At 46.4% G+C, this 25,671-nt stretch overlaps 1 protein-coding gene across 1 annotated transcript; it reads right to left on the bottom strand.

Moving 5' to 3' along the window:
• Nucleotides 1-1,689: 1,689 nt before the first annotated feature.
• Nucleotides 1,690-24,958, bottom strand: NOC4L (nucleolar complex associated 4 homolog). Its single transcript, XM_033135834.1, is given in 16 exon segments — nt 1,690-1,785; nt 1,788-1,872; nt 2,389-2,502; nt 4,562-4,644; nt 6,173-6,336; nt 7,736-7,846; nt 8,467-8,527; nt 10,101-10,212; nt 11,580-11,630; nt 14,231-14,265; nt 15,676-15,775; nt 19,000-19,149; nt 19,430-19,531; nt 20,325-20,431; nt 22,314-22,434; nt 24,817-24,958. Coding segments are annotated over 16 exon segments (1,551 nt in total). The 5' UTR covers nt 24,940-24,958; the 3' UTR covers nt 1,690-1,753.
• Nucleotides 24,959-25,671: the final 713 nt, after the last annotated feature.

Below are 25,671 nucleotides of genomic sequence, written 5' to 3'. Positions count from 1 at the left end.
TAAAAGTGTGCCTTCTTCCATGTCAACCATCTTGGGGACATCTGCAATCGGCAAATGAGGCCTTGTTGGTGGTGCCACTGCTGGGGGCTGCCTGGTTGGCATTGACCCATGACAGGACCTTTCCAGTGGTGGCTCCCTGTCAGGGAACTGACCTCGGCAGGGCAGGAGGTCTTGTCTTCACATGGATTGGAAGTCCCTAACTCTCCAAAGGTTTGAGACACATTGGCCACCATCACCTGGTTGAGCCAGCCAGTCGAAGCCGTTTCCTGGAGTGTGGCCGCTGTCGCATGCTGACAGCTTCTAGGAGCCACAGGTGGGAGCAGAGTGCAGATTGGGGACCAAAGGTGGACAAAATGCCCCAGGAGGAGCACAATGTGTCCCCCACCAGAGATACTACCCCTCTCCTAACACCCCCCACACCCTGCCCAAGTTGTATATATGCATAATGAAACCGTGTGTCTTAGAGGCACCAGTCTCTGCCGACCTTCCTTCCAAAGAGACTGAGGACCAGGGTAAGCACCACAGAGTCTTTCTCCACTCGGAGATTGCGGTTGCATGCATAAACCGGGTGGCCGGTACTTTTACTGCACAAGAGATTGTGCACTCTGCTGCACAAGGGAGTTTGCACTAGCACAACTGCAGGGTTGCACAAAATTAAAACGGAGCCCTTGTACCAGTGGGCAGAGAATTATGTTGAATACGGTTCTAAGTTTTGAATAAATTATCATTCTCTCACACCCACAGGCTGAAGTGGTATGATCTGTTTCCCATGCCCACGGGCCGCCCCAGGGATTCATTCCTCCCCCAAATAATTTTTATTACATTTCCAATTAAACAGATTCAACAAATCATCAACATACAAATACAGGTGAAACTTGAAAAATTAGAATATCGTGGAAAAGTTCATTTATGTCAGTAATTCAACTTAAAAGGTGAAACTAACATATGAGATAGGCTCATGACATGCAAAGCGAGAGATGAACCTGGTTCAATGCCCATGGGATTACTGTGCTTGATTGGCCAGCAAACTATGGGGCATTGCCAAGAGAAAGATGAGACACGAGACCGAGCAATGCAGAAGAGCTGAAGGCCGCTATTGAAGCATCCTGGTCTTCCATAACACCTCAGCAGTGCCACAGGCTGATAGCATCCATGCCATGTGGCACTGAGGCAGTAATTGATGCAAAAGGGGCCCAAAACAAGTATTGAGTACATATGCATGCTTCTATTTTTCAGAGGTCCAATATTGTTCTATTTGCAATCCTTGTTTTGTTGATTTCATTTAATATTCTAATTTTCTGAGATTATGAATTTGGGGTTTTCATCAGCTGTACGCCATAATCATCACAATTATAACAAATAAAGGCTTGACATATCTCGCTTTGCATGTCATGAGTCTATCTCATATATTAGTTTCACCTTTTAAGTTGAATTACTGACATAAATGAACTTTTCCACGATATTCTAATTTTTCGAGTTTCACCTGTACATACACATCCTCGCTCTATAGAGCAACGACTTCCTTCCCTCGCGTCAGCAGGTTTTCTTAGTCCGTTCTCATCGTGCAGTATTTTATTTTAATCCTATCAACACGGCCGCCCGGGGATTCAACCACATATTCAGACATAGTCTATTCTGGATGCAAAGGTGCGCCAAGTATTTTTTTTTTTTTAAGCAATGTGCAATCTCTTAAATAACGAAAGCAAAGCTTATTGTACAGTATTTCCAACACTACAAGTTGTTGTTATTTTTTTTAATCACCCAATGTAAAATATTCAGCAAAATATCATCCTTCTTGCCAAACAGACCTCGAGCTTGTTGAAATTCCAATGGGATGTCTGTGGCTTCTTTCTTTATATCCCTATCAAAGATCTGGTAGCGGTGGGGAGAGAGACAGAGAGAGAGAGAGAGAGAGAGAGGCAGACAAAATATCAGGTCTTTTGCAATTTGGTTCGCCAATACTGCGGGCCCCCATTTTCTCCCACTGCCCACCCTGGTGGGGCAAATTTGACTGGGAAAACAGCACCAGCGGGGCCGATTGAACACCGACTCTTTGCCTGCCTAGATATAAGACAGAGAGGGGTGTATCTGTGCATGTGAAGAAACTAGCTTACTGTGCAATGGTAACATTTGCATCCCATTGCCCCACCCACTTTTGCCTCTGGCCCCGCCCACCTCTGGAATATGGCCAGAGGCAGGCTGACCAGGTGGGTACCCCAGGCTGGAAAAAGTTCCCCACTCCTGAAGTTAGCAAATAAAATGGCTATTCCCCTGTTTCTAGTGATTCTGCAAACGAAAGCACTGGAGCTTCTTTGTTTTTAAAGGGGGGGGGCTGGAATTTCACTCACTCACACACAGTGCTGCATTCACACAAAGAGCATCGGTTACCTCATAGGCCGTCAGCTCCAGGAGTTCTGATAAGTCATCCTCCATCTCCGACAGCGACGTGTTGATTGTGGTAGCAGCCTTGGACACTTCTGGGTGGTAATGGCTCTGCAGGGTCTGAGGCCCCCCGGGAAGAACAGAACACACCGTCGGCTTAAGTCAAGGCCTTGCAATCTCTGGCGAGATACGGCAGCTAAGTGTGCATGTGTCATGGACTGGTTGGACGCAGAGGAGTGGTGGGAGGCAACGGCTGGGGAAGCCCCAAAGGAAGAAGACACAGAGCCATGGGATTGGTGGTGGGACGATGATGAGTGGTCAGAGGGAGAAGAGGGAACAGACTGGAAGGAGGGCGTGCCGGAAGCTGGAGAGGCAACAGGGTTTAGTGAGCAGGAAGAGTTTGTGGCACAGAGCAGCAGTCCAGACTCAGAGGCAGGAGAGGAGGCAAACCAAGAGCCAGAGATGAGTCTGGCTGGTGAGGAAACTAGGCTGTCTTCCCCTCCTCCCAGTTCCCAAAGAAGAAGAAGAAGAGTTTGGATTTGATACCCGCTTTATCACTACCCGAAGGCGTCTCAAAGCGGCTAACATTCTCCTTTCCCTTCCTCCCCCCACAACAAACACTCTGTGAGGTGAGTGGGGCTGAGAGACTTCAGAGAAGTGGGACTAGCCCAAGGTCACCCAGCAGCTGCATGTGGAGGAGCGGAGATGCGAACCCGGTTCCCCAGATTACGAGTCTACCACTCTTAACCACTACACAAAGAGGTATGAAGAAGGCACAGCAAAGACAGACCAGGTAGAGAAGTCTCAGATTGCTTGGGGAGGACCTGGAGGAGGAGACTGGAAGAGCGTGGTGGGAAGGCAGTCCTCACAACTGCAGGAAGGGGAAGGGTTGCTGTGCCCACTAGGCCTGGCCTCCTGGGCTGTTTTGTTTCTTTGAAAAAAGACTTAAACTTCACTAATACCGTGTGAGTTATTGCTGACTTGCTTCTGACAGACACTCCTGTCAGCAAGCTGGGATAGGCTCCCCTGTCTGAACCTCAATTTTGCCACCAATTCACACAGTGGCTTCGTCTAGAAAGGGACTATTTATGACAATAGGTTGTACATGTAATAAGGATAATGCTTCTTTGACACGTATGTTATTCAATGTCCTACACCTATGAAGTTTGGGAGACAGTACTAGATTGTTGAAATATTACTTTTGGGGGGAAAGTTAACGTTGTCAGAGGGTACTATTATTTTAAATTATCTGCCTACTTCATGGAATGTGACAACTGGCTATCATAAAAGGATTCTACATGCCCTCGCTATGGCTAAAAGACTGATATTGATCCACTGGAAACATAAATCTATGGCTTCCTTTAATCAACGGATAGAAGACATGACAACTCTTGCGACAAACGATCGGAGAGCTTATAAACATAAGACTGTGTATGGACAAATATTATATTTGGAAAACATTTATAAAAAAAATATAGTAGGTTATAAATAAATGGATATGCATTAGAAATTTTTTTTTTCATTTGTATACCTTTGTACGTATAGAATTATAGTGTTGTTTTGCTTTTGGGTTGTTTTTGTTTTTAAATACTACTTGTTACTTTTTTCATTTATTTTTCACTTTATTTTGTTCAACTGAAATATTTTCAATTAAAAAAAAAAATTAAATTAAAGGTGGCCTTACAGAAGCCACTGTTCTCTCAGCCTCCACCTGCAAAATGGGTTCATTGTGCAAAGACAGAATTCACATCAGTTGCCGCACCCACTTTTTTGCCTGTCGCCCTTGGGGCAATTTGCCCCAAGGGGAATCCAGCTCTTGGGTGAAAAATGTCCCTCGTCCCTTTTGTTAGAGAGAAGGGCTACCTGCTCCTGTTTGGAGTTGCCTGTGTTTCCCTAGGCAAGCGTTAGACATTTTCTACATTTTAGGCAAAACAAAGTGGCTAAATTCTGGACTGTTCCACTTCTGAAAGTAGGGAATGCAGTCATGGCTGAAGAGGTACAGGAGTACTGAATCCCATCAGCGCTTTCTGCATCACTTTTAGAGCAGCCCGTCAGTGGCGTAGCAAGTAGAGAGGCTGGGGAGGGCAGTGGCCCCGGGACAGGCTCCCTCACGACAGACTCCCTGATTGGAACCTGGCACCAGCGCACAAGGGAGCCGCTGAGATACCCAGAAACGTACCTGTATCTCCCAAAGGGAGCTCTCCAACGCTCTGCTTTCCGAAGGCTCTTCCTCACTCATCAAGTAGGGATCTTCTGACATCTCTACAAAGAAACACAAAACGCCATTACCAGCAAAAATGTGAGGCCCGTGTCGCAAGAGGCTACACCTCAGAACCGGCTCTAGCGCCACCTACTGTTGGCCTCCTTGCTTTATGCCTTTAAAGGTAAGGTAAAGGGACCCCTGACTGTTAGGTCCAGTCGTGTCCGACTCTGGGGTTGCTGCGCTTATCTCGCGTTACTGGCCGAGGGAGCCGGCGTACAGCTTCCGGGTCATGTAGCCAGCATGACTAAGCCGCTTCTGGCGAACCAAACCAGCGCACGGAAACGCCGTTTACCTTCCCGCTGGAGCGGTACCTATTTATCTACTTGCACTTTGACTATTTATCTACTTGCACTTTAACGTGCTTTCGAACTGCTAGGTGGGCAGGAGCTGGGGCCGAGCAACGGGAGCTCACCCCGTCGATTCGAACCGCCAACCTTCTGATCAGCAAGCCCTAGGCTCTGTGGTTTAACCCACATCAACTCTGGCTCTCCCTGCTGTTGTTGGGCTGCTTGCCTTCCACCCTACCAGTCCCAATGGTCACCACCAGCTGGCATGATGAGGTTGCCCAGACAATTTGGCATATATTTCATCTAGGCCAGAGGGCCTGGTACCCTCAGGCACAACAGAACTCTCTTGAGGTCTTTCCCGATGCCGACAAAGCCTCTGAGGTCCCCACCCCAACTGCCTGCCTTATTTATGATGTGGTGAAAGGGGTTGCCTTCTTCTCCCTTGAAAGGTACCTAGAAAATAGAAGCGCCCACAAACTCTGGCAGCTAATAAAATGTTTGGAAGTGGACGAAATCGATAAATACGCTCCTTTAAAGAAGAAAAAGGAATGCTGAATTTGAGGAAAGATGGGGAAGTTTTTTGTTGAATATCTGAATGCATGCTATGGAAGCATTAAGACTGGAAATACTTTTTCGTTGTTGGTAATATCAAATAAACAGTACTAAAAAAACCCACCAGGCTTTCCTACTTCCATAGCAGGGGTCGGCAGCCTAAGGCCCATGGGCCAGAAGTGGCCCACGGAGGCCCTTTAACCGGCCCACGAGCCGCCCCCGAACTGAGCCACCTGCTCGGTGAGTCCCCGCGCGCTGCACTAAACTGGCGCAGCACGGCGCGGGAACTCTCTTCCGTGGCTCCAGAAATCGCTTCTGCACATGCCCAGACACCGGAAATTGCATCTGCGCATGTCCACGGCACGCTGAAATCGCTTCTGCGCATGCCCAGACGCTGAAAACCGCTTCTGCGCAGGCACGATTTTCAGCATCTGGGCATGCGCAGAAGCGATTTCCGGCGCTGTGGACATGCGCAGACGCGATTTCCACGGAGGATCTCTGCGGGAGTGATCCGGCCCATGCTTGGTAAGCCGACCCCTGTTCCATAGTGTTCAAAAGGTTGGCGCCCCTTTGATGCAGGCTATGGTGCATGTGCATGTCCCACAATTTTGGACAGAGGCAAAAAAACGCCCTGAGAAAAGCTCAGCCCTGCCAGAAGTGGTTCAAGGTTGTGCCACATTCCTCTTACCTGCAGGGCCTTCGGGCCTGTGGATGAGGACCTTGCACGCTGGGTGCCTCCGCAAGAGGTTGCAAATGAAGGGGATGACGATCAGCAAGCCGTCAGGCGGTGCTGTGAGTGCCAGGCGAGCGAGTCGCTTTGTGAAGGCAGCCACCAGGTATGCGGGCAAGTGCCTATTGGAAGGGAGGAGGAGAGGGTGGTGAAAACTCTCTTCCTCTTTTCCCCACCACCACACAAGCCCAGTTCAAGGTCACTCGAAGAAAGGCCTCTGAATATCAGTACAGTCACACCTTGGTTGTCGAACGCCTTGCAACTCGAACGTTTTGGCTCCAGAAGCGAGTGTTCTGGTTTGCAAACATTCTTTGGAACCTGAATGTCCGACGGGGCTTCTGCAGCTTCATTTCCAAACGTTTTTGGAAGTCGAACAAATTCCGTTCGAGGAATTCTGTACTCGGGCACGCAACTCTTCAAATTGTAAACCACTTTGAAGGGTTTTGGGGGTTTTTTCTTTCATCACAATCAAGCGGGGTATAAATTTCATGCAATAAAGCAAACATGCAAATCTGCTTATTTGCATAATTTAAACATGATGGAGAACGCAGCTTCTCTTGTTGCATGTATTTTTCTCCCCTGCTTCTGAATCTCAGCACCTGTCTTGCCAATTGCTTATTGCAAATTATGTTTAAGGCACGCTGCAGAGAACAGCAGGCCTTTCAAAAGGACTCCAGCACCTAAAATCAAAGTAACTGAAGGGGGGGTGTTTAGTTTTTTGGAGGAGGTGGGTGGGTTTTCATAGGTGCTTTGTGCATTTAAAACCTACTGATAATAATAATAATAATAATAATAATAATAATAATAATAATTATTATTATTATTATTATTATTATTATTATTATTATTATTATTATTATTATTATTATTAATACCCCACGCTTCCCGGTTTAAAAACCGGACTCAGGGCGGCTAACAGCAAATATAAAACATTGATTAAAATGCGACTAGAAAACAGCATAGAATACAACATAAAATGCAGCATCAATATCAATAAAATTCAGGGGTCTTTTTTGGGAGACGGACGGACCCAGTCAGTAGACATCGAATGACCACCAGGGCTAACTGGCCAAGTTGGTCCTACTAGGTCCAGCAAGGGGGTGCATGAATAAGAATTTAAATGTGGGGTCCCAGAAAGGGTTTCTTCATAGAAGAGGAAAGGGAAAAGGGAATAGAGGATCAGGTTAATTCAAATTGAAGGCCAGGCGGAATAGCTCTGTCTTACTGGCTCTGCGGAAAGAGATCAAGTCCTGCAGGGCCCTAGTCTCGTGGGACAGAGCATTCCACCAGGTGGGAGCCATCACTGAAAAAGCCCTGGCGCTGGTGGAGGATAGTCTGGCATCCTCAAAGCTGTCTCATTTGTTCTCTGTTCCCAGAGAAAATGAAAAAAGGCTTTATGAGGGCTAGGCCAGCCTTTGGAAACAGCCAAAGGGGAAATGAGCCTTCAGGTTACTTGATCAAAGCCCAAGCAAGCAGGAGACAAAAGAGCCTTGTGGCATTTTTTGTCATGTGCGTACTTACGAGGAAGACAGGAATAAATCCAATAAATGGAAAAACCTGGCGCGGTATTTCACATGGAAGATGGATGGGTCCAGAAGGCTGTAGAGCTTCTTGTAAAAATCCGGATATTCCCTATGGAGGCCAAAACAGACAGACAAGCTGCCTCGCTGAACTGTCTTACACATTTGAGTGACTACTGACTCCCAAATTAACCCCAAATTACAATTTCAACTTTGGGGTTTTCATCAGCTGTACGCCATAATCATCACAATTATAACAAGCAAAGGCTTGACATATCTCGCTTTGCATGTCATGAGTCTATCTCATATATTAAACTCCAGTAGCTAATGAAAACAATTGCTTACATAAATGGACTTTTCCACAATATTCTAATTTTTTCGAGTTTCACCTGTATGTTGTGTGGTGTTCTGTGTTTTACTTATGGTGCTTCTATAATATGGTTGACGATAGATGTTCATGCACAACCCGGCTTGCGAAAGGGGAGTTTCGCATGGGGTTGACACAGATATAGAGCAAGGGACCTGCACATTTCCTGTACAATGTCCCTGTGCATTTAGCATCTTGAGCTGGGCTCCCTATCACTGTGTGAGCTGGCAACAACCAAGATCTTTAACCAAGATTCACTTGCCAAACACTGCCCACTCCGCATACGAAAGGGCTTCAGTGCATGATTATCCCAACAGGTGGCATCCCAAGAGTGGCTCACATCCCAGGGAGCCGTGGAAACTTACAGGTTGTGCTGCAGCATCAGGACAAACAACCCGTTCAAGGCAAGGAGGCTGATTGCTCCACCTGTGAGAGAAACATTCATTCATTTACTTAAAACAAAAGCAATTCTAAACTGCTTAATTTTTTACAAAGCAATATGCAGAAATACACCATTAAAAACAACCCATAAAAAACAGGGGCACACCGGCAAATTGTAGAGCTTGAAGGGGACCCAAGGGTCATCTAGTCCAACCCCCTGCAATGCTAAAGAATCCCTGACAGATGGCCATGCAACCTGTTTAAAAAACCTCCAGCGAAGGAGAGTCCACCACCTTCCACCAGGAAAACAACAACCAAAAACAGTACATATCATAATAGCAGGAATTCTGTAATTATAGGCTTCAGTCTTATGCATCAGGGAAAGCCTGGGGGAAACATTATTGGAGAAGCAACAAATGGGTAGGAACCAGGCTCTTAACTCGTAAGCAGGACTACACATGCGTGTGGAGTTAATGCTATTATTTAAACCTGAAGGAACGTCTCCACCCCCATCGTTCAGCCCAGACACTGAGGTCCTCCTCCAAGGGCCTTTTGGCAGTTCCCTCACTGCGAGAAGCGAGGTTACAGGGAACCAGGCAGAGGGCCTTCTTGGTAGTGGCGCCCTCCCTGTGGAACGCCCTCCCATCAGATGTCAAGGAAATAAACTTCTATCTGACTTTTAGAAGACATCTGAAGGCAGCCCTGTTTAGGGAAGTTTAGGGAGCTGCTCAGAGTGGCTGGGGAGGCCCAGCCAGATGGGTGGGGTATAAATAAATTATTGTAATAGATTATTACATTAGAAACAAATTTTGAAAATGCTGAAACCTGTACAGCGGTACCTCTGGTTGCGAACGGGATCCGTTCTGGAGGCCCGTTCCCAACATGAAAAGAGCGCAACCTGAAGCGCCAAATCTGCGCAGGTGCGCGGTGCGATTTGGCACTTCTGCGCATACGAAAAGCGTGATTTAGTGCCTATGCGCATGCGCCGAAACCCGGAAGTAACCCGTTCCGGTACTTCTGGGTTCGACATGTTCGTAACCCGTAGCGAACACAACCCGAGGTATGAGTGTATGCATAAGTCAACATCATATATTGGATCACACTAGTTCGGCCACTCATGTGGGAGTCACAAGACTTGCAGTCATAATGTTTTACCAAGTTGTCACAGTATGAAGGCACATGATGCAGCTGCATTGCCGAAGCTAATTGTTATCATTATATATTTTATATTATTAATTCCGTTTTTATTCTTGCGCCCCCCCCCCAACTTAGCAGCTGAATCCTGTGTACACCGCAGCTTTCAGACGGTCTCCAGGGGCAGCCCTACATCAAGCGCACTGCAGCAGCCCAGCATAGAAGGGCGACCACCATCATAGAGTTCCATGCTGGCAGAGAAGCAGAAAACACTGATAGGCCAGACTGATTATATGCCAGAGCCAAGCCAGAGACCCTCCCTAGCCAGGTGTGCAAAAGACCCAGATTCCTCTGGCCTCTCGCAGCCCCTGAGCCCCCAGGTTGGCCACTCAGGTTCATCCCAAAGCTCATATGGTCCACAGGTGACTTGCCAGTCCAGCATCACCACTCCCCAATGCCTGGAGAACGCAACCTCTCGACCTACCTACGTCGTAGGCGACCGTCAGGAAGTCTATCATGAGGGTTGGCTCGTTCATATGAGGGAGGATCGAGTCGTGAAGTATTACCAGCACTTTTTTGTAGAGGCTGCCAGGTAGCTGGGGAGAGAGGAAGGAGAGTCAGACGGTCACAGTCAAGCAGGTTTTCCTTCCAGCATCATCCACCATGGATGATGATCCATCAGGCTACAGAAGAGGAAAGGAAGGAAAGCAGAGCAGGGCCACGCCATCGGCTCTGCTGGAAGAATAACAACTTTCGGCTCCTCCTCTCCCAGAACCGTTCTCATTCCAGCTGATCTTTATGAAGAACTTTAGAACTGGCGCCAAGCTTTGCATTCCCCTTCCTTCCTCCCAAATCCCCCTTCCCCCCCCCTTTTGCGTTGTCCCTTTTTAGCCTGAGGGGCCGGTACGATATTTGGTCACCGCAAAACCGCTTGAAAGAAATCATTAAAAAAAACCTACTGTGACAAAAGAGTGCAGTTGGGTTTTTTTTTTTTAGCGTGACATTAAAGCAAAAACCAGGTGCTTTATTTGAAACTACTAGACCCGGCCACGCGTTGCTGTGGCTCATTTTGTGGAAACAGCCCTGAGACTTCCCCGTCACCTGTTGTTTTTTCCTCTCCTGTTCCCCCCTCCCTGTCCTCTCTCATGGCAGACTCTCTCTCTTTAGGTTGTGCACGGCTTCCGTCTGATGACCCCCCCTCCTGCCCTCTCCTCCTGGGCTGCCTGATCCCCCCCCCACTGGAAGGAGACCCCGTTTTCGCTTCCCTCCCCACAGTTTCTCCATTTGAAATGCTGCCCGCCTCCGGTAAAAATGCTAGCTCCGCCCCCCACGCACACGACCCCGCTTTCGCCTACCAAACTTGGGTTGGTTCTCCAGAACCAGCAATGGTGTCCAGCATGCTTTCAGCTTTGCTACATTCCCCTCCCAGTTTCTGGGCTGTTAGCAGAGCAATTTTAGCTATTTCAGAGTCACTCACGGAGCAGAAAGATGGCACAAACGGCCCGGGAGAAAGGGAAGGCATGGCTAACTCCCGGCAGAGCAGAACAGAAAGAGAAAGCGTCTCAAACGGTGACTCACAGAAAAACAGCACGTCATGTGATCAGAGCAGTTTTAACCCTGTAAGCTCTGAAATATATCACAGCCTGTGGTCTTTAACGTCCACTGGAGGGTGCTGGGTTTTTTTGCACAAATTCACAGATTTACCTGGGAAAGGTGTGCTATTTTTGCAATCTAGGTACCTAAGAACCTTCCCATATGGCCAAGGAATGTTGTGTCCAAATCTGAAGGCAATCAGCCAAGCGGTTATGGAGCATTGAGGCTACATCAAACGACCCATCTTGAACGTTTATATATATACAGATTCCTGCATTGCAAGGGGCTGGGCTAGATGAGCCTAGGGGGTCCCTTCTAACTCTACAATTCTACGATTCTATGAAAACCTTCAACAGCACCAGCCACTCACCTTGTACTTGAGAAATACAAGCCACATCCTCTCAAAAGCTCGTCTGTGCTCCTGTAAACACAAAGGGCAGAAAGAACATGCAGGAAGTAGGTCTCTTCAGGAACCATCTTGAGTTCATTAGGCTTTAGTGGGCTCATGTTGGAAAGCGTTACCACGCCAAACGGGGCTTCATGGATCGACCACTACGGTCGTCGCATTCTCATTCCAGGAGACTCTCTGAAAGCTTCTCAGGGGGTTTGGATTTCCTCAGTGAGAGAGGATTTTATAAGAGCAAGCACATTTCCTTCCCCAGCAACTTCCAACCACGGGAGGAGCGTTCCACAACACATTCCGGGACATTCCGGAAGACCCTAGAACATTCTGCAGATTGCTTTGCAACAGGGGGTTCTACAGCTGATGCTCTGGGGTTGGCTGGGATAGGAATATATGCAGAGCAGTCCCTCTGAAGGAAGAGAATTTGAGAATGGCTAGCCTGGACTTTGGTCAGTGGCTACTGACGCAAGACCACAAAAGGAGCAGATGATGGCCACCATTCCAACTCCCTTGTCACTTCCAGGAAGAAACTATCAGTTTGTATTTCTTGGTACAGAAAGTATCAATCTGGTGTGTAGAGATCCTTCCTATTCTAATTAATTCAAGAGGGTTCTGGAAGCTTCTCCGTGTGATACAAACTGGAACCAAGGAAAAGGTTCATGATGTTTGGGTTATTCCTTCAGAGAAGCTGAGTGCAGCTGGCTTAAACTGGTTCTCTTATCTCTTCTGTCAAGAATGACTAGAATGATAAGACCAGAAGGAGCCTGGGCTTCACTTTCTATCCCTCTTTCCTTCTGGTGTGGTGTTCTGTATACAGTAGTACGCTTAGCGTTAAGGTTTTAGTCTTTACATTGCAATGTAGTCGAAGCAAAATTGCAAGTATGATTGATACTTGGCCAATAAAATTATTCCTATTCCTAAATTATTCCTGTAAGTTTAAGTTAAGTCTGCTGCAACTGGATTTCTTATGGACATTGGCAATCCTGAATGAACTGGATTTGTGACCATTATGCTCATTTGCCCTAAACGGCCTTGGTCCTGTATACCTGGAGCGTCTCCACCCCCATCATTCAGCCCGGACACTGAGATCCAACGCCCAGGGTCTTCTGGCGGTTCCCTCACTGCGAGAAGCAAAGCTACAGGGAACCAGGCAGAGGGCCTTCTCGGTAGTGGCGCCTGCCCTGTGGAACGCCCTCCCATCTCATGTCAAAGAGATAAGCAACTACTTGACATTCAGAAAATACCTGAAGGCAGCCCTGTTTAGGGAAGTTTTTAATCTGTGATATTTTAATGTATTTTAATATTTGTTGGAAGCCGCCCAGAGTGGCTTGGGGGACCTAGCCAGATGGGCGGGGTACAAATAATAATAATAATAATAATAATAATAATAATAATAATAATACCGTATTTTTTGCTCCATAAGACGCACTTTTTTCCTCCTAAAAAGTAAGGGGAAATACCTGTGCGTCTTATGGAGCGAATGGTGGTCCCTGGAGCTGAATTGCCCAGGGGCCAAAAGCAGATTGTGCTTTTTATTTTACAAAGAGAAAAGGGAGTGTTGAAAGGACCCCGCTCAGCAGCTGTTCAGCAGGAGAGATCGGGAGAGAGATAAGAGTCCCGGCTCCCTTTCAGCCCCGCCCTCCTTTGTTGAATGTGCTGCAGAGGGAGGTTGTTTGTTTCCCCAGGACATGTGACTGGCTGATTAGATTATCTGTCTGAAAACAGTAGAAATGGCTCCCTTTCCTTAAGATTTTTCAGAAATGTGAGTTAAACCCCATAAAAATGGGGCTTTTCCTCTTTGCTTTTCCCCCTTTGCAAAAGGAGCTTTGCTTTTCCCCCTTTGCAAAAAAAGCTGCAAAACCTTTAGCTGATCCTCAAAACAAAAACAAAAAAAAAACCCCTAGGGCTTTTCCCTTTGCAAAAAAAGCTGCAAAACTTTTAGCTGATTCTCAAAAAAGGCCTTTTGCCTTTGCAAAAACAGCAGCAAAACCTTTAGCTGATCCTCCAAAAAAAACCCCCCAAAACCCCAGGGCTTTTCCCTTTGCAAAAAAAGCTGCAAAACTTTTAGCTGATCCTCAAAAACAAAACAAAAAACAAAACAAAACAAAACAGGGCTTTTAGAGGAGGAAAACCAGAAAAATATTTTTTTTCATGTTTCCTCCTCTAAAAATGAGGTGCGCCCTATGGTCCGGAGCGTCCTATGGAGCGAAAAATACGGTAATAATAATAATAGCAGCAGCAGCAGCAGTAAAGCTCTGCTGGATGAAATATTAATTGCCTCTGGTCTATTTTTTGGGAATCCTGCAACGTGTTTAGTTTTTTACTCTACTAACTACATGTTGGAATCCGCTCTGGGTCAGTATGAGTAGACACCCAGGCGGCACAGGTGCAAAACAGGTTTGCATCAGAGAGCAGCCCTAAACCCAGTTAGCCAACCTGGTGCCCTCCACCCCACACCCAATCACAGGACATGCTAGTTGGGGCTGATGCAAGTTGCGATGCTCCCCAGAGGTCGGCCGCCCACCCAGGCCGACCCTCCCCATCCTGCTGTAAACGAAACAGGACATGTAAGACAAGAGCAGAAAACGGAATTCCATTCAGCCGCGCAAAATATCTACCTTCAGCTTTGAGACTTTCCATTCTTCCTGGTTAGCTGTTGCAGGGGGAGAGGAAAAGAAGGAAACAGCCAGGTAAACCAAAACGCAAAGTGCGGCCAAGTCTGCGAGGCAGGAGCCGCACCTCTGCAGTGGAGCCCACGTTCGGCCAGCAGAGAGCCCAATCCCCGCCATCTCCAGTTCAAAGGACCTCAGGGAGCAGGTGGTGGGGATGACTCTGTGTTGGAAGCACTGCTGCCAGTCAGAGCAAGCAACACTGGGTTAGATGGTCTGCTGACTTGTGCCAACAGCTATGAGGGACATCCTGCCATGCCAGAGTAGACAATGAAGGGCTTGATGGACAGGGAGAGTAACGGTGCTTTCATATGATGCAGCCTGTGAGTGTTCAGTAAACATGTGTGCTGTTTTGTACACATTTGGACACGGAATTCTGTATAGTACAGTATGTACTATACATTTAAAGCGGTACCATACCACTTCAAACAGCCTCCAAAGAATTCTGGGAAGTGTAGTTTGTTACGGGTGCCGTGAACTGTTATTTCCCTCACAGAGCTTCAATAAATGTTGTACACCACCCTGGGTACAGGGTATATAAATTGAATGAAGAAGAGGAGGAGGAGGAGAAGAGTTTGGATTTGATATCCCGCTTTTCACTACCCGAAGGAGTCTCAAAGCGGCTCACATTCTCCTCCCCCTTCCTCCCCCACAACAAACACCCTGTGAGGTGAGTGGGGCTGAGAGACTTCAGAGAAGTGTGACTAGCCCAAGGTCACCCAGCAGCTGCATGTGGAGGAGCGGGGAAGCGAACCCGGTTCACCAGATTATGAGTCTGCCGCTCTTAACCACTACACCACACTGGAGAAGAAGAGTGGTTTGACAATCAACACCTCTTCCCAGGGAATTCCCCAGGTGCGAGGGGGGTTATTGATTTGTTTCGTTCTTGTTTTTATTGTGCATTTTGCGTTTTGATCTAGTATCTGTATGCTGGGATCTATGGATGAAGGGCAACATACAAATCTAATAAAGAATAAGCTATAATAATAAGAAGTCTGGGAATTTTTAGCTCTGTGAGGAGGCTGCCCCCCCCCAAAAAAACAACTTTTAACACCATTAGCAAACGGCAGGCCCCCCAGGATGCTCAGGGGGAAGCCACGGCTGTTGAAAGTAGCGTGATATTGTTTCAAATGTCTAGTGCAGACATTTGTCTCTGGCCCTTCCTAGGCCAGGGAGCTTGCAGAGGCATCTGTACAGGTAGGAAACTCTCGACCCCTAGACTGTGGCCCCCAGAAAGCTGCTCTCAGGGGAATGTGGCCCTCAGCCTGCCTTACTGAAATCTCCAACACTGGCCAGGCGGAGTCGCTGAGCGCTTTAGGGGGGGCCGCGTGGGTCAAAGCGCCCCAGTCCTAACGCAAATATGTCCGAACGAGCAGCTGCCACATTTCACTCACTGTTTCTCACTAGGAAGTTCTGCATCTCGCTCTCCTCGCTCGGCACGGAAATAGATGAAATGAGGGCAAAGGCGTTTTTCTGGTACGCTGGAAGTGGCGCCTGCAGAAGGAGGAAAACCCACATCGCTGTAATGTGGAAAACACACAAAGAACCCAACTTGAATTCAATATCATCAAATAAATGATGTATTTAAAAAAAGATAATAGGAAGAATGGCTTTGAAACTTTTAGATCCAAGCTAGAAGCCGAATCGTTGGGAGGAAAAATAAAAAATCTTACTATTTACTATTAGAACGGCATACAAAAGATGAAGAGGTTAAAGATGATTAAGTAGGCAAAGGACATTGGACATAATATTCAATTCTAAGCCCGGTCAAAGTTATGGAATGATGGAATTAAATTCACTGAATGCATGGCATTGAAAAAATATATAATGAAAATGATGCATAGATGGCATTTAACACCAACTAAATTAGCTAAAATGTATAAAATGAGTAATAAGAAATGTTTGAAATGTAACGTTAAAGAGGGTGATTTTTGTCATATGTGGTGGACTTGTGATAAAGTATTTTGGGAAAATATTTATAATGAGTTTTAAAAAATGTTTAGATATACAGGTGAAACTAGAAAAATTAGAATATCGTGGAAAAGTCCATTTATGTAAGCAATTGTTTTCATTAGCTACTGTAGTTTAATATATGAGATAGACTCGTGACATGCAAAGCGAGATATGTCAAGCCTTTGCTTGTTATAATGTCATGATTATGGGCTTCCGGTTTGGTGCCGGATAATGGCGGAGCGGAGCTGAGTCAGTTCCAGTCCCCGGGGGGTTTTAGGGGTCTCCTTGTCTGCGCCAAGGGCCCCTTAAAGCCACGGGAAGAGCGTCCCGTGGACCGCGGCCTCGTGGGTCCCAGACGTGCCGTCTCTGCTCTTGATTGACCCTCGTAAGGGGGGAAAATCAAGCGAGCGGAGCTACCGACACGGGACTGGAGAGGCGGATGCACCCCCCCGGGAGATCAAAGCAGCAATTCTGCCAGACCTGAGCACCAAGCTTTTCCTGCTAACTTCAAAGAAAAAAGAAGAACCCCGGCTGCTGTAAGTGTGGGACTAATTGGATTTACATTTGAATAATTGACAACCGGGAGGGATGTTAAAAGGAAGCCCGTCCCTCTCCTTTGTTGTGCAGAGGAGGTAATTAAGCTCCAAGCGACTGCAGCTGCATTACTAGACACAATGTTGCTACGAAGCACTTTGACAGAGAAGATGGATTAAATCCCAATTTGAGGGATTGAAGATTTTGGAAATATCTCTTCTGTGGCTTTTGGAATTAATTTTGGCACCCTGTCTCAGGGAAAATGGCGCTGGAAAACTAATACGCAGGATGGAAAATTACTGACATTTGACACCCTTTGTTTTCTCCAACCATGCTTGCTTTCGCTTTTAAACTGATTCTAGATCCGGGTATTACCCAGGAACAAAGAACAATCCTTCTGCAATTGGAGTTTGTGAATCGGAAAATGGACTGGTTAGGTCGTAATTTCAAAGAAATCTGTTGTGGAGCAGGAGAGACCAGCCAGATCTGGGAAAATTTTGATAATTTGGAAGCAGACTTCTTCAGGGAACTGGGGGAGGTGCTGGAGAAATGGGACGAATTGATTCAGCAACCCCAGGTAAATGGACGGCCCTGGTGTAGTGAGAAACACAGGGCTGATGTTTTGACTGGAGCTACGAGATTCAGTCTCTGGAGTGGGAGTCCAGAGATGAAGCTGAGAAGATTCTTGAAGACACAAGTGGAAGGAAACCAAAATTGCGAAATGGAGTTGCTGGGAGAGGAGAGCTGGTGCCTCTTGAGGCGCCCAAGGAGGAGATTTATAAATTTTAAGATGATACTGAACAAGGACAACAGAGGGAAATGTAAAGATGAATGGTGGGGGGGCATGGGAGAGAGCAGAAAAATGGTGAGAAGGGGAATAGGGTGAAAATGATAAAAATTGAATTAGGATGGATTTATGGTACCCTGAAGATAGTGTGTTAAGATTTTAGGATTTTGATGTTAAGTTTTAAGATTTTGATGTTACGATTTTGGGAATTTTGAATTAGTGAAGAGATATGTAACTGATTAATAGCAGCAGCTTAAGTGAAAAGAAGTATAAGATTGATTTAAGAATTATTTCATGATACTATAAGATGTTAAGTTTTTATGATATTATAAAAGGTTGGATAATGAATTGTAATGTTAAAAATGGATGTTACCAAAGTATATTAGTATTGAAGGCAGAGGAGGGAAAGCGGGGGAGGTCCCTTTAGAAGATCAGAAATTAGATTTTGTTAAGTAGTAAGAGAAAGATTGGTGTTCCAGTTTAGGTATGTATTGGTTTTGGTTTTGTTTTAATTGTTTTTTTTTGTTGATTGTATTTATGTAATGTGTTTTTTATTGTGTTAATGTTGGTGTTTATGTTATGTTATGTGTTTCTCTTGTTTTATTGGAAAATAATAAAAATCTTATAAAAAAAAAAATATAATGTCATGATTATGGCGCACAGCTGATGAAAACCCCAAAGCTGAAATTGTTATTTTGGGGTTTTCATCAGCTGTACGCCATAATCATCACAATTATAACAAATAAAGGCTTGACATATCTCACTTTGCATGTCATGAGTCTATCTCATATATTAGTTTCACCTTTTAAGTTGAATTACTGAAAGAAATGAACCTTTCCATGATATTCTAATTTTTTGAGTTTCACCTGTACTTTTCCTAAAAAAAAACGGAAGCACTGCTGTTGGGGATGACAGGAGCAGAAATATTAAAAGTTGATCAGAATTTGTTTTTGTATGCCACTATGGCAGCTACTACTACTACTACTAATATTGCAAGGACTGGAAGGGATGGCAAGATGCCTCTACTGAGATTCATTTCAGCACACCCTCTTGTCAACGAGAGCCAGGCTACCCAGTATCCTGTGTTCAGCTGCAAGGCTTCTGAATGGCACTTGCTTGAAACCACAGGAGGAGAGAGTGGTGCTGTGGTGCTTGGGGGTCCTGGTTTCAGGTCCCCCACAGGCATCTGGCTGGCCACTATGGGAGCAGGATCCTGGACTAGATGGGTCATTGGCCTGATCCAGGCGAACTGCAGTTCGCCTGGGGGACGCACCACTGATTTAAGGACTGCAACTCTTCTCTGCTCCTGGAGATAGCAAACTTTGGAGACTGACCCATATCTGATAAGCGCCACCTGTTCACCTATATAGCCATGCCTCGTCATTTACAAGGCTCCACCCTGGGCTCAGCGTCTCCGTTGCAGCCGTTTGGCATTTCCCAGTACCTTTTTGGTCTTCTGCATGACGCCACCCACGTTTTCAGCCACTGACTTCATCACAAAGAACCGGACGTCGTCGTGTTCCAAGTATTCTTGGAAGCGAGAAATCAAGAGCGATGAATTACCTTCCGCCGGGATTAAGCCGTCCACAACCAACTAGCAAGAAATAATTTTTTAAATTTTTTTTTAAAAAAAATTATTAAGAAAAAAACACAAGGAAAGGAAGCCAGGAGCTCAGCAGGCAAAACCAGCTGAACAATCATACTACCCATCCCTTTTCACTCAATGCTCCACCCTATTTCACTGAGATGCAGTTTCTTGCTCAAATGGAACCTCCATTTTCAGAGGCAGTGTATCTCTGAATGTCATGTACTATGAAAACAAGCAACCAAGCAGAAGGATGCCATGGTCGATGATATCAAAAAGCGTGACTTACTTTTAAAAGCTCCCGTGGGAAGTTAAACCGCCACTCGTTCTTGACCAGAGGGTGCTTTGCTTCCAATTCAACAAATTTCATCAGGGTGCAGAGGGCAGATTCCTTTAAATAAACGAGGGGAGAGGGAAAGAGAACATTAGGAAACAGGACGGAAGAGCTAGCCTTATAATCAGTTAAACTGATGCAATAAACCCCACGTGCGAATGCAGCCAAAGTTGTGATAGCCGCTGCCCACCTCCCTTGGCAATGTCAGGGGTCATTCTGCCCGGCCTCCTTCCCAAGCATTCCTCTTTTTTATTACACAGGGGCTATGTTCCAAGGCACCGCATGCACCAGTGAAATCACGTATAATTGAAACCCATTGAAAAAGCTTGCAAACACCCCACTCCACCCTTTCTAGTGACGCCTTTATGACATTTCCGAGCGTACACACAGTTGTGCACATATTAAACTTGTGTCATCTTCTTCTTCTTCTGCGATCACTCGTAGCCAATCTTCCATTGTCTTCCATAAACACGGTTTTAACAATGAGTCCATAAGTGACTATGAGGGCCAATTCTGGATCCACACATCCTTCCACAGTGGGGACATTGGTTTCCGGGCGGGAGTTGATCACGGTGTGGATTTGCCAAACGTGCCTTCCTCTTAGCAGTTATCTTTCCACAAGGGCCAACATTGATGCCGAAATCCAGCATTGCCTGAGCTCTGCGAGTGCGGCTTTCTCCCGATTGAAGTGCAGTGTGTTTGAGGACTGGGACATTTGCAGGGAAACCAAAACGCTTGTTTACAAAGCTATAAACTTGCGTAAACGGGGGGCTGCCTATATATTTATACCCCACCGTTCTCCCCGACAGTAGATTCATGTAGCCAAACTCATCGCACCAGCAAAACTCACCTGGACTTGGAAAGACTCGTGGCCCATCAGTTCCCCCAAGCAATGTACACAACTGTTGTATCGATGCCTCATCCAAATTTTGTACTTGTCTTCTGCACTGTAACTCTCTGGGGGGGGCAGGATGAGAAAATGGGAACGTGGGCCCAGCGGGAAGGAGGGAAAGAGAGAAGGCAGATGGGAATGACGAACGAGGGTTTTGTCAATCAAATGTTTATCGGTCAACCAAGTTCAGGTTATAGTCAAGAAAGAAAACAAATGAGCAAACAGATTTTGGTCAGGATTTTCAAGTTCAGCAACCTTATTCTATGTATGACCTCTCTTGTTAGGAATTTGTTTGGTTTTTTATTTTATTTTGCTGAACAATGTTTGAGTGTTTCTCCCAGGGAAAGAGTTCTATTTTACTGTACATTGGATGAGTCTGAGAGTCCCTTAATTATACATGGTTTTTATTTATTTATTTAAAAAAACTCATGGATACTTGATTGCTTGAGAGCCAGTGTGGTGTAGTGGTTAAGAACGGTAGACTCGTTATCTGGGGAACCGGGTTCGCGTCTCCGCTCCTCCACATGCAGCTGCTGGGTGACCTTGGGCTAGTCACACTTCCCTGAAGTCTCTCAGCCCCACTCACCTCACAGAGTGTTTGTTGGGAGGGAGGAAGGGAAAGGAGAATGTTAGCCGCTTTGAGACTCCTTCGGGTAGTGATAAAGCGGGATATCAAATCCAAATTCTCCTCCTCCTCCTCCTGTGGCATCTTCTTCTACTCTTCTTCTTCTTCTACTGCTATTCAATATCCATTACATGTGATTTCATTATCACTGTATTTTACCTATTTATTTGTAAGTAATTTATTGCAATTATTTATTTAGTAATGGTCACAACCAAACCACACATTTACCTGGTTAACAGGTATGGTGGCTTCTTCCAAAGAGTCTTGGGAACTGTAGTTTGTGAAGGGTGCTGACCCTCGCAGAGCTATGGTTCCCAGTGCCATTAACAAACTACAGCTCCCAGGATTCCTCATGACCGTTAAAAGTGTCATAAAAGTACTTTAAACGTGCGATATGGATGTGCCTTTATTGTCGTAATGTACTTCCCACTGACTGTAAATCCCTTCCAGACTTTCCTAAAGGGAGGCATTATGGAAATTTAATAAACCTAAACCACAAAGATGTTTAATTGACAAGAACCTAAATATGCACGCAACATTTTCTTTTATATCCCCAACTGTCTTTACGGATGAAAATTTCAGACAGAGCTGTGTTGACTGCTTAAGTACAGTGGTCCCTTGGTTCTCAAACGCCTTGGTACTCAAACAATTTGGAACCCAAACACTGCAAACCCAGAAGTAAATGTTCCGTTTGCAGACCTTTTTCGTAAGCCGAATGTGCTCCGTTTTGTGTTACGCTTCCGATTTGAGTGCCACACTTCCGTTTTGAGTGTTACGCTGAGGTCTGTCTGTTTTTGCTATTTATTTTGCGTTTCTGTTTTTGCAGCTCTTTTTTTAGCGACTGTGTGGAACCCAGTTCAGCTACTGATTGATTAATGACTGCAGTACATTGTTTATATCTTTCACTTTATGGTCTCGTTAGATAGTAAAATTCATGTTAAATTACTGTTTTGGGGTTGTTTTTAAAAGTCTGGAACGGATTAATCCGTTTCGCATTGCCTTCTATGGGAAAGCGCACCTTGGTTTTGGAACACTTTGGTTTTGAAACGGACTTCCGGAACAGATTAAGTTTGAGAACCAAGGTACGACTGTATTGGTACCCACACCTGTATATCAGAAACAGAAGGAGTCACTGGTCTTCAGCTGGTTGTGGATCAACCACAGAGTTGTTTTAAACTGGTTTAAATGTTGTATTTTAATGTTGTGACCTAGCCCTAGAACCTTAGGATGAATGGCAGGCAAGCAATAAATAAATAAATGCCCGTGGTGCCCATCACAATTTCCCCCCTAGACCAGTTTCCTGCACAGATATTCACCCTCACCTTGCAGAGATTGCTCTTCGAGAGGCAGGTTCCCAACAAAGAGCTCTCCCCGTTCAAGCAAAGACCCAAAGAGGCGGCTGCAGGTCCGGATGGCACACAAGACAATCTCCTTCTGCTCATCCTGTACAGGAGTGGGAAGGAGGAAAAATGGAAAAACGAGCAAGGTCCCAACCAAAGGAGAATATGCCCAGCTTGCAGACTTGACATATAGAATAACAACACAAGAAGAAACAAAATATAAAATCAAAAATTCCTTCCAGTAGCACCTTAGAGACCAACTAAGTTTCTTCTTGGTATGAGCTTTCGTGCATGCAATCAGGACGATTACCGTATTTTTCGCTCCATAAGACATACTTTTTTCCTCCTGAAAAGTAAGGGGAGATGTCTGTGCGTCTTATGGCGCGAATGCATGGTCCCTGGAGCCGAATTGCCTAGGGGCCAAAAGCATATCGTGCTCTTTTTTTAACAAAGAGAGAAGGGGGTGTTGAAAGGAAGCCGCTGAACAGCTGTTCAGCAAGTGATTGGGAGAGAGATAAGGCTCCCTTTCCAGCCCCGCCCCCTTGCCCAGGCCTCCATTGTTGAATGCAGAGGGAGGCTGTTTGTTTCCCCAGCGACATGTTACTGCCTGATTAGATTATCTGTCTGGAAACTGTAGAAATGGCTGTAGGACTAGAAGCTGCAGAACTGTGAGTTGAACCCCATAAAAACGGGGCTTTTCCTCTTTGAAAAAGAAGCTGCACCACTTTCAGCTGATCCTCAAAAAACACAGGACTTCCTCCCTTTCCTCCTCTAAGAACTAGGTGCGTCTTATGTTCAGGTGCGTCCTATGGAGCGAAAAATACGGTGCGGGCTTGGAACAAACTCCGAAGATTTGGGACAGTACTTTTTTTTACACGGTGCTCAGTTAAACTACGGAACTCACTTCCACAAGAGGCTGTGAAAGGCACCAACTTGGATCAGAGAAATCCACAGGGAAAAAGGCTGCCAGCAGTTAAGTTCTCCAGTCAGGAGACAGTCTGCTTCTGAATGCAGTCGACACAGGAAGAGAGAGGTCCTGCTCGCTGGTTTTTCAACAACCTCTGGCTGGCCACTGTACAAACAAGGCGCTGGACTCAGGGCCAGATTTAGGTGTGATGAGGCCCGAAGCTACTTAAGGTAATGGGGTCCTTTATATGTCCAGCTGTCCTTTGTCAACAACAAATTGTCGCTGTTTTTTGTGTTTGAATATATGCTATGTGGTCATTTATGGACCTAATGGGTATCTAAAGCCATTTGCACATGTTGCCATGCAAGCAGTCCATGCAGAATGTAGGCATCCTACATTTAGAAATGAGCAAACCAGATATTTTAGGGAGCAGATTGGCAGGTGCGGCCCATTACATACATCATAGGAGCATAAAAAGCTAAAGGTAAAGGACCCCTGACAGTTAAGTCCAGTCGCGGACGACTCTGGGGTTGCGGCGCTCATCTCGCTTTATTGGCAGAGGGAGCCGGCGTACAGTTTCTGGGTCATGTGGCCAGTATGACTAAGCCACTTCTGGCAAAAACCAGAGCAGTGCACGGAAACGGCGTTTACCTTCCCACCGGAGCGGTACCTATTTATCTACTTGCACTGCGTGCTTTTGAACTGCTAGGTTGACAGGAGCTGGGAATGAGCAACGGGAGCTCGCCCCATTGCGAGGATTCAAACCACCGCCCTTCTGATCGGCAAGCCTGAGCCTACACAACACAAAACACTGTTGCTATATGTAGGATTTATTTTATTTTATTTGTTTTTTTATCTTATATTTTTCCTTTGATTTTTTTGCCCCTCCCCCCCCCATAAAGTGGGGCCCTAAGCTATAGCTTGTTTAGCTTATACGTAAATCCGGGACTGGTGGACTATGGGAGGTGCTGGCTGGGACTGTGTGTGTGTGTGTGTGTGTGTGCGTTTGTGTGTGCGAGTGCGAGTGTGTGTGTGTGTGTGTGTGTGACCTGCCCAAGACTGCAATGAACGACACTTGCCTGGAAGTAAGCGCCTGCAAACTCAGTGGGGCTTCTCCTTTTGAGTTAAACCCAACATCTATCTATCTTCCCAAAAGAGGATGGAGAGGAGGAACGGGTGGACGCCGGTCTCTGAACGCTTCTCATGCTTGGGTAGATGGATGGATAGATCAGGCATAGGCAAACTCGGCCGTCCAGATGTTTTAAGACTACAATTCCCATCATCCCTGACCACTGGTCCTGTTAGCTAGGGATGATGGTAGTTGTAGTCCCAAAACATCTGGAAGGCCGAGTTTGCCTATGCCTGATCTATCCATCCATCTACCCAAGCATGAGAAGCGTTCAGAGACCGGCGTCCACCCGTTCCTCCTCTCCATCCTCTTTTGTTCAGATTGTGCGGCTCCTGGGATTTCCCCCCTACCACCACCACCACACACACACACACACACACACACACCCCAAAAAGAAAGAATTGCCGGAGCGCCCGGTTCCCCCGCCGGCGCCCGTGCGCCTCGCTTACCTGTAGCAGCTCCAGGATCTCGAAGACGCGGTTGGCGCTGCTCCGGCTGCCCAGCACCGCTTCCAGGCAGGACCCCAGCGCGGCTTCGGCGGCGACTTCCCCTCCGGTCCCACGGCCCGCCATGGCTCCCTGCTTTCCTCCGGAGCCCGGGCGCCCACGTGCGCGGAAGGAAACCCGGCCAGGCGCCGCCCTCCAGAGCCGATCCTCCTCCTCCGCCCCCCGGAGGGGGGGGGGAAGAGACTCCGCTCGGCTCCGCCTCCGCTCCGGATTAGAAGCAGCAGCAGCAACGACCGCCAAGTCCTGGCGGTGTGTATCCTGTTGCTTTTATTTCCTTCCTCGCGAGGAAGCCGCACGAGGCTCCGTTAGATGCAAGCGCAAATCGCAGCGATGCGCCCCAGCCGAGGCGCGCTTTGTAAAGAGCCGAGGATCCGCCCGAAGCCCAAGAGAGAAAACGGCCATGGGGAAGATTTGCCAATAGAGGTCAGGTCGATGCTAAAGCGATTCAACACGTGCATTTTTACACTTTGTTTTTTGATCAGATTTTTTTTTTTTTTTGGCCTGGACAGTAATGTTGAAAACTTGTTTTCCTAAGCTAGAATGGTATGCCTTTTAAAATGTGTGTGCGCGGTGTGTGTGTGTGTGTGTGTGTTATTGGGTTGTTTTTATTTTGATTATGTACTTTGGGGTTTTATAATTCTGATTTTATTCTTTGAACCACCCTGAGACCAGTGGGTATAGGGCGGTATATAAATTCAATAAGTAGTAATAAAATAATAATATTCCCCAACCCATCCCTTTTATCTTATAACCCCAACAATAAGGATTCCTGCATTGTAGGGGGTTGGATCAGATGGC

Source organism: Lacerta agilis, chromosome 17, assembly GCF_009819535.1.
Source record: "Lacerta agilis isolate rLacAgi1 chromosome 17, rLacAgi1.pri, whole genome shotgun sequence".
Classification (NCBI taxonomy): domain Eukaryota; kingdom Metazoa; phylum Chordata; class Lepidosauria; order Squamata; family Lacertidae; genus Lacerta; species Lacerta agilis.
Note: the sequence above shows the minus strand (reverse complement) of the source record. Positions and strands in the feature narration are given on the sequence as shown.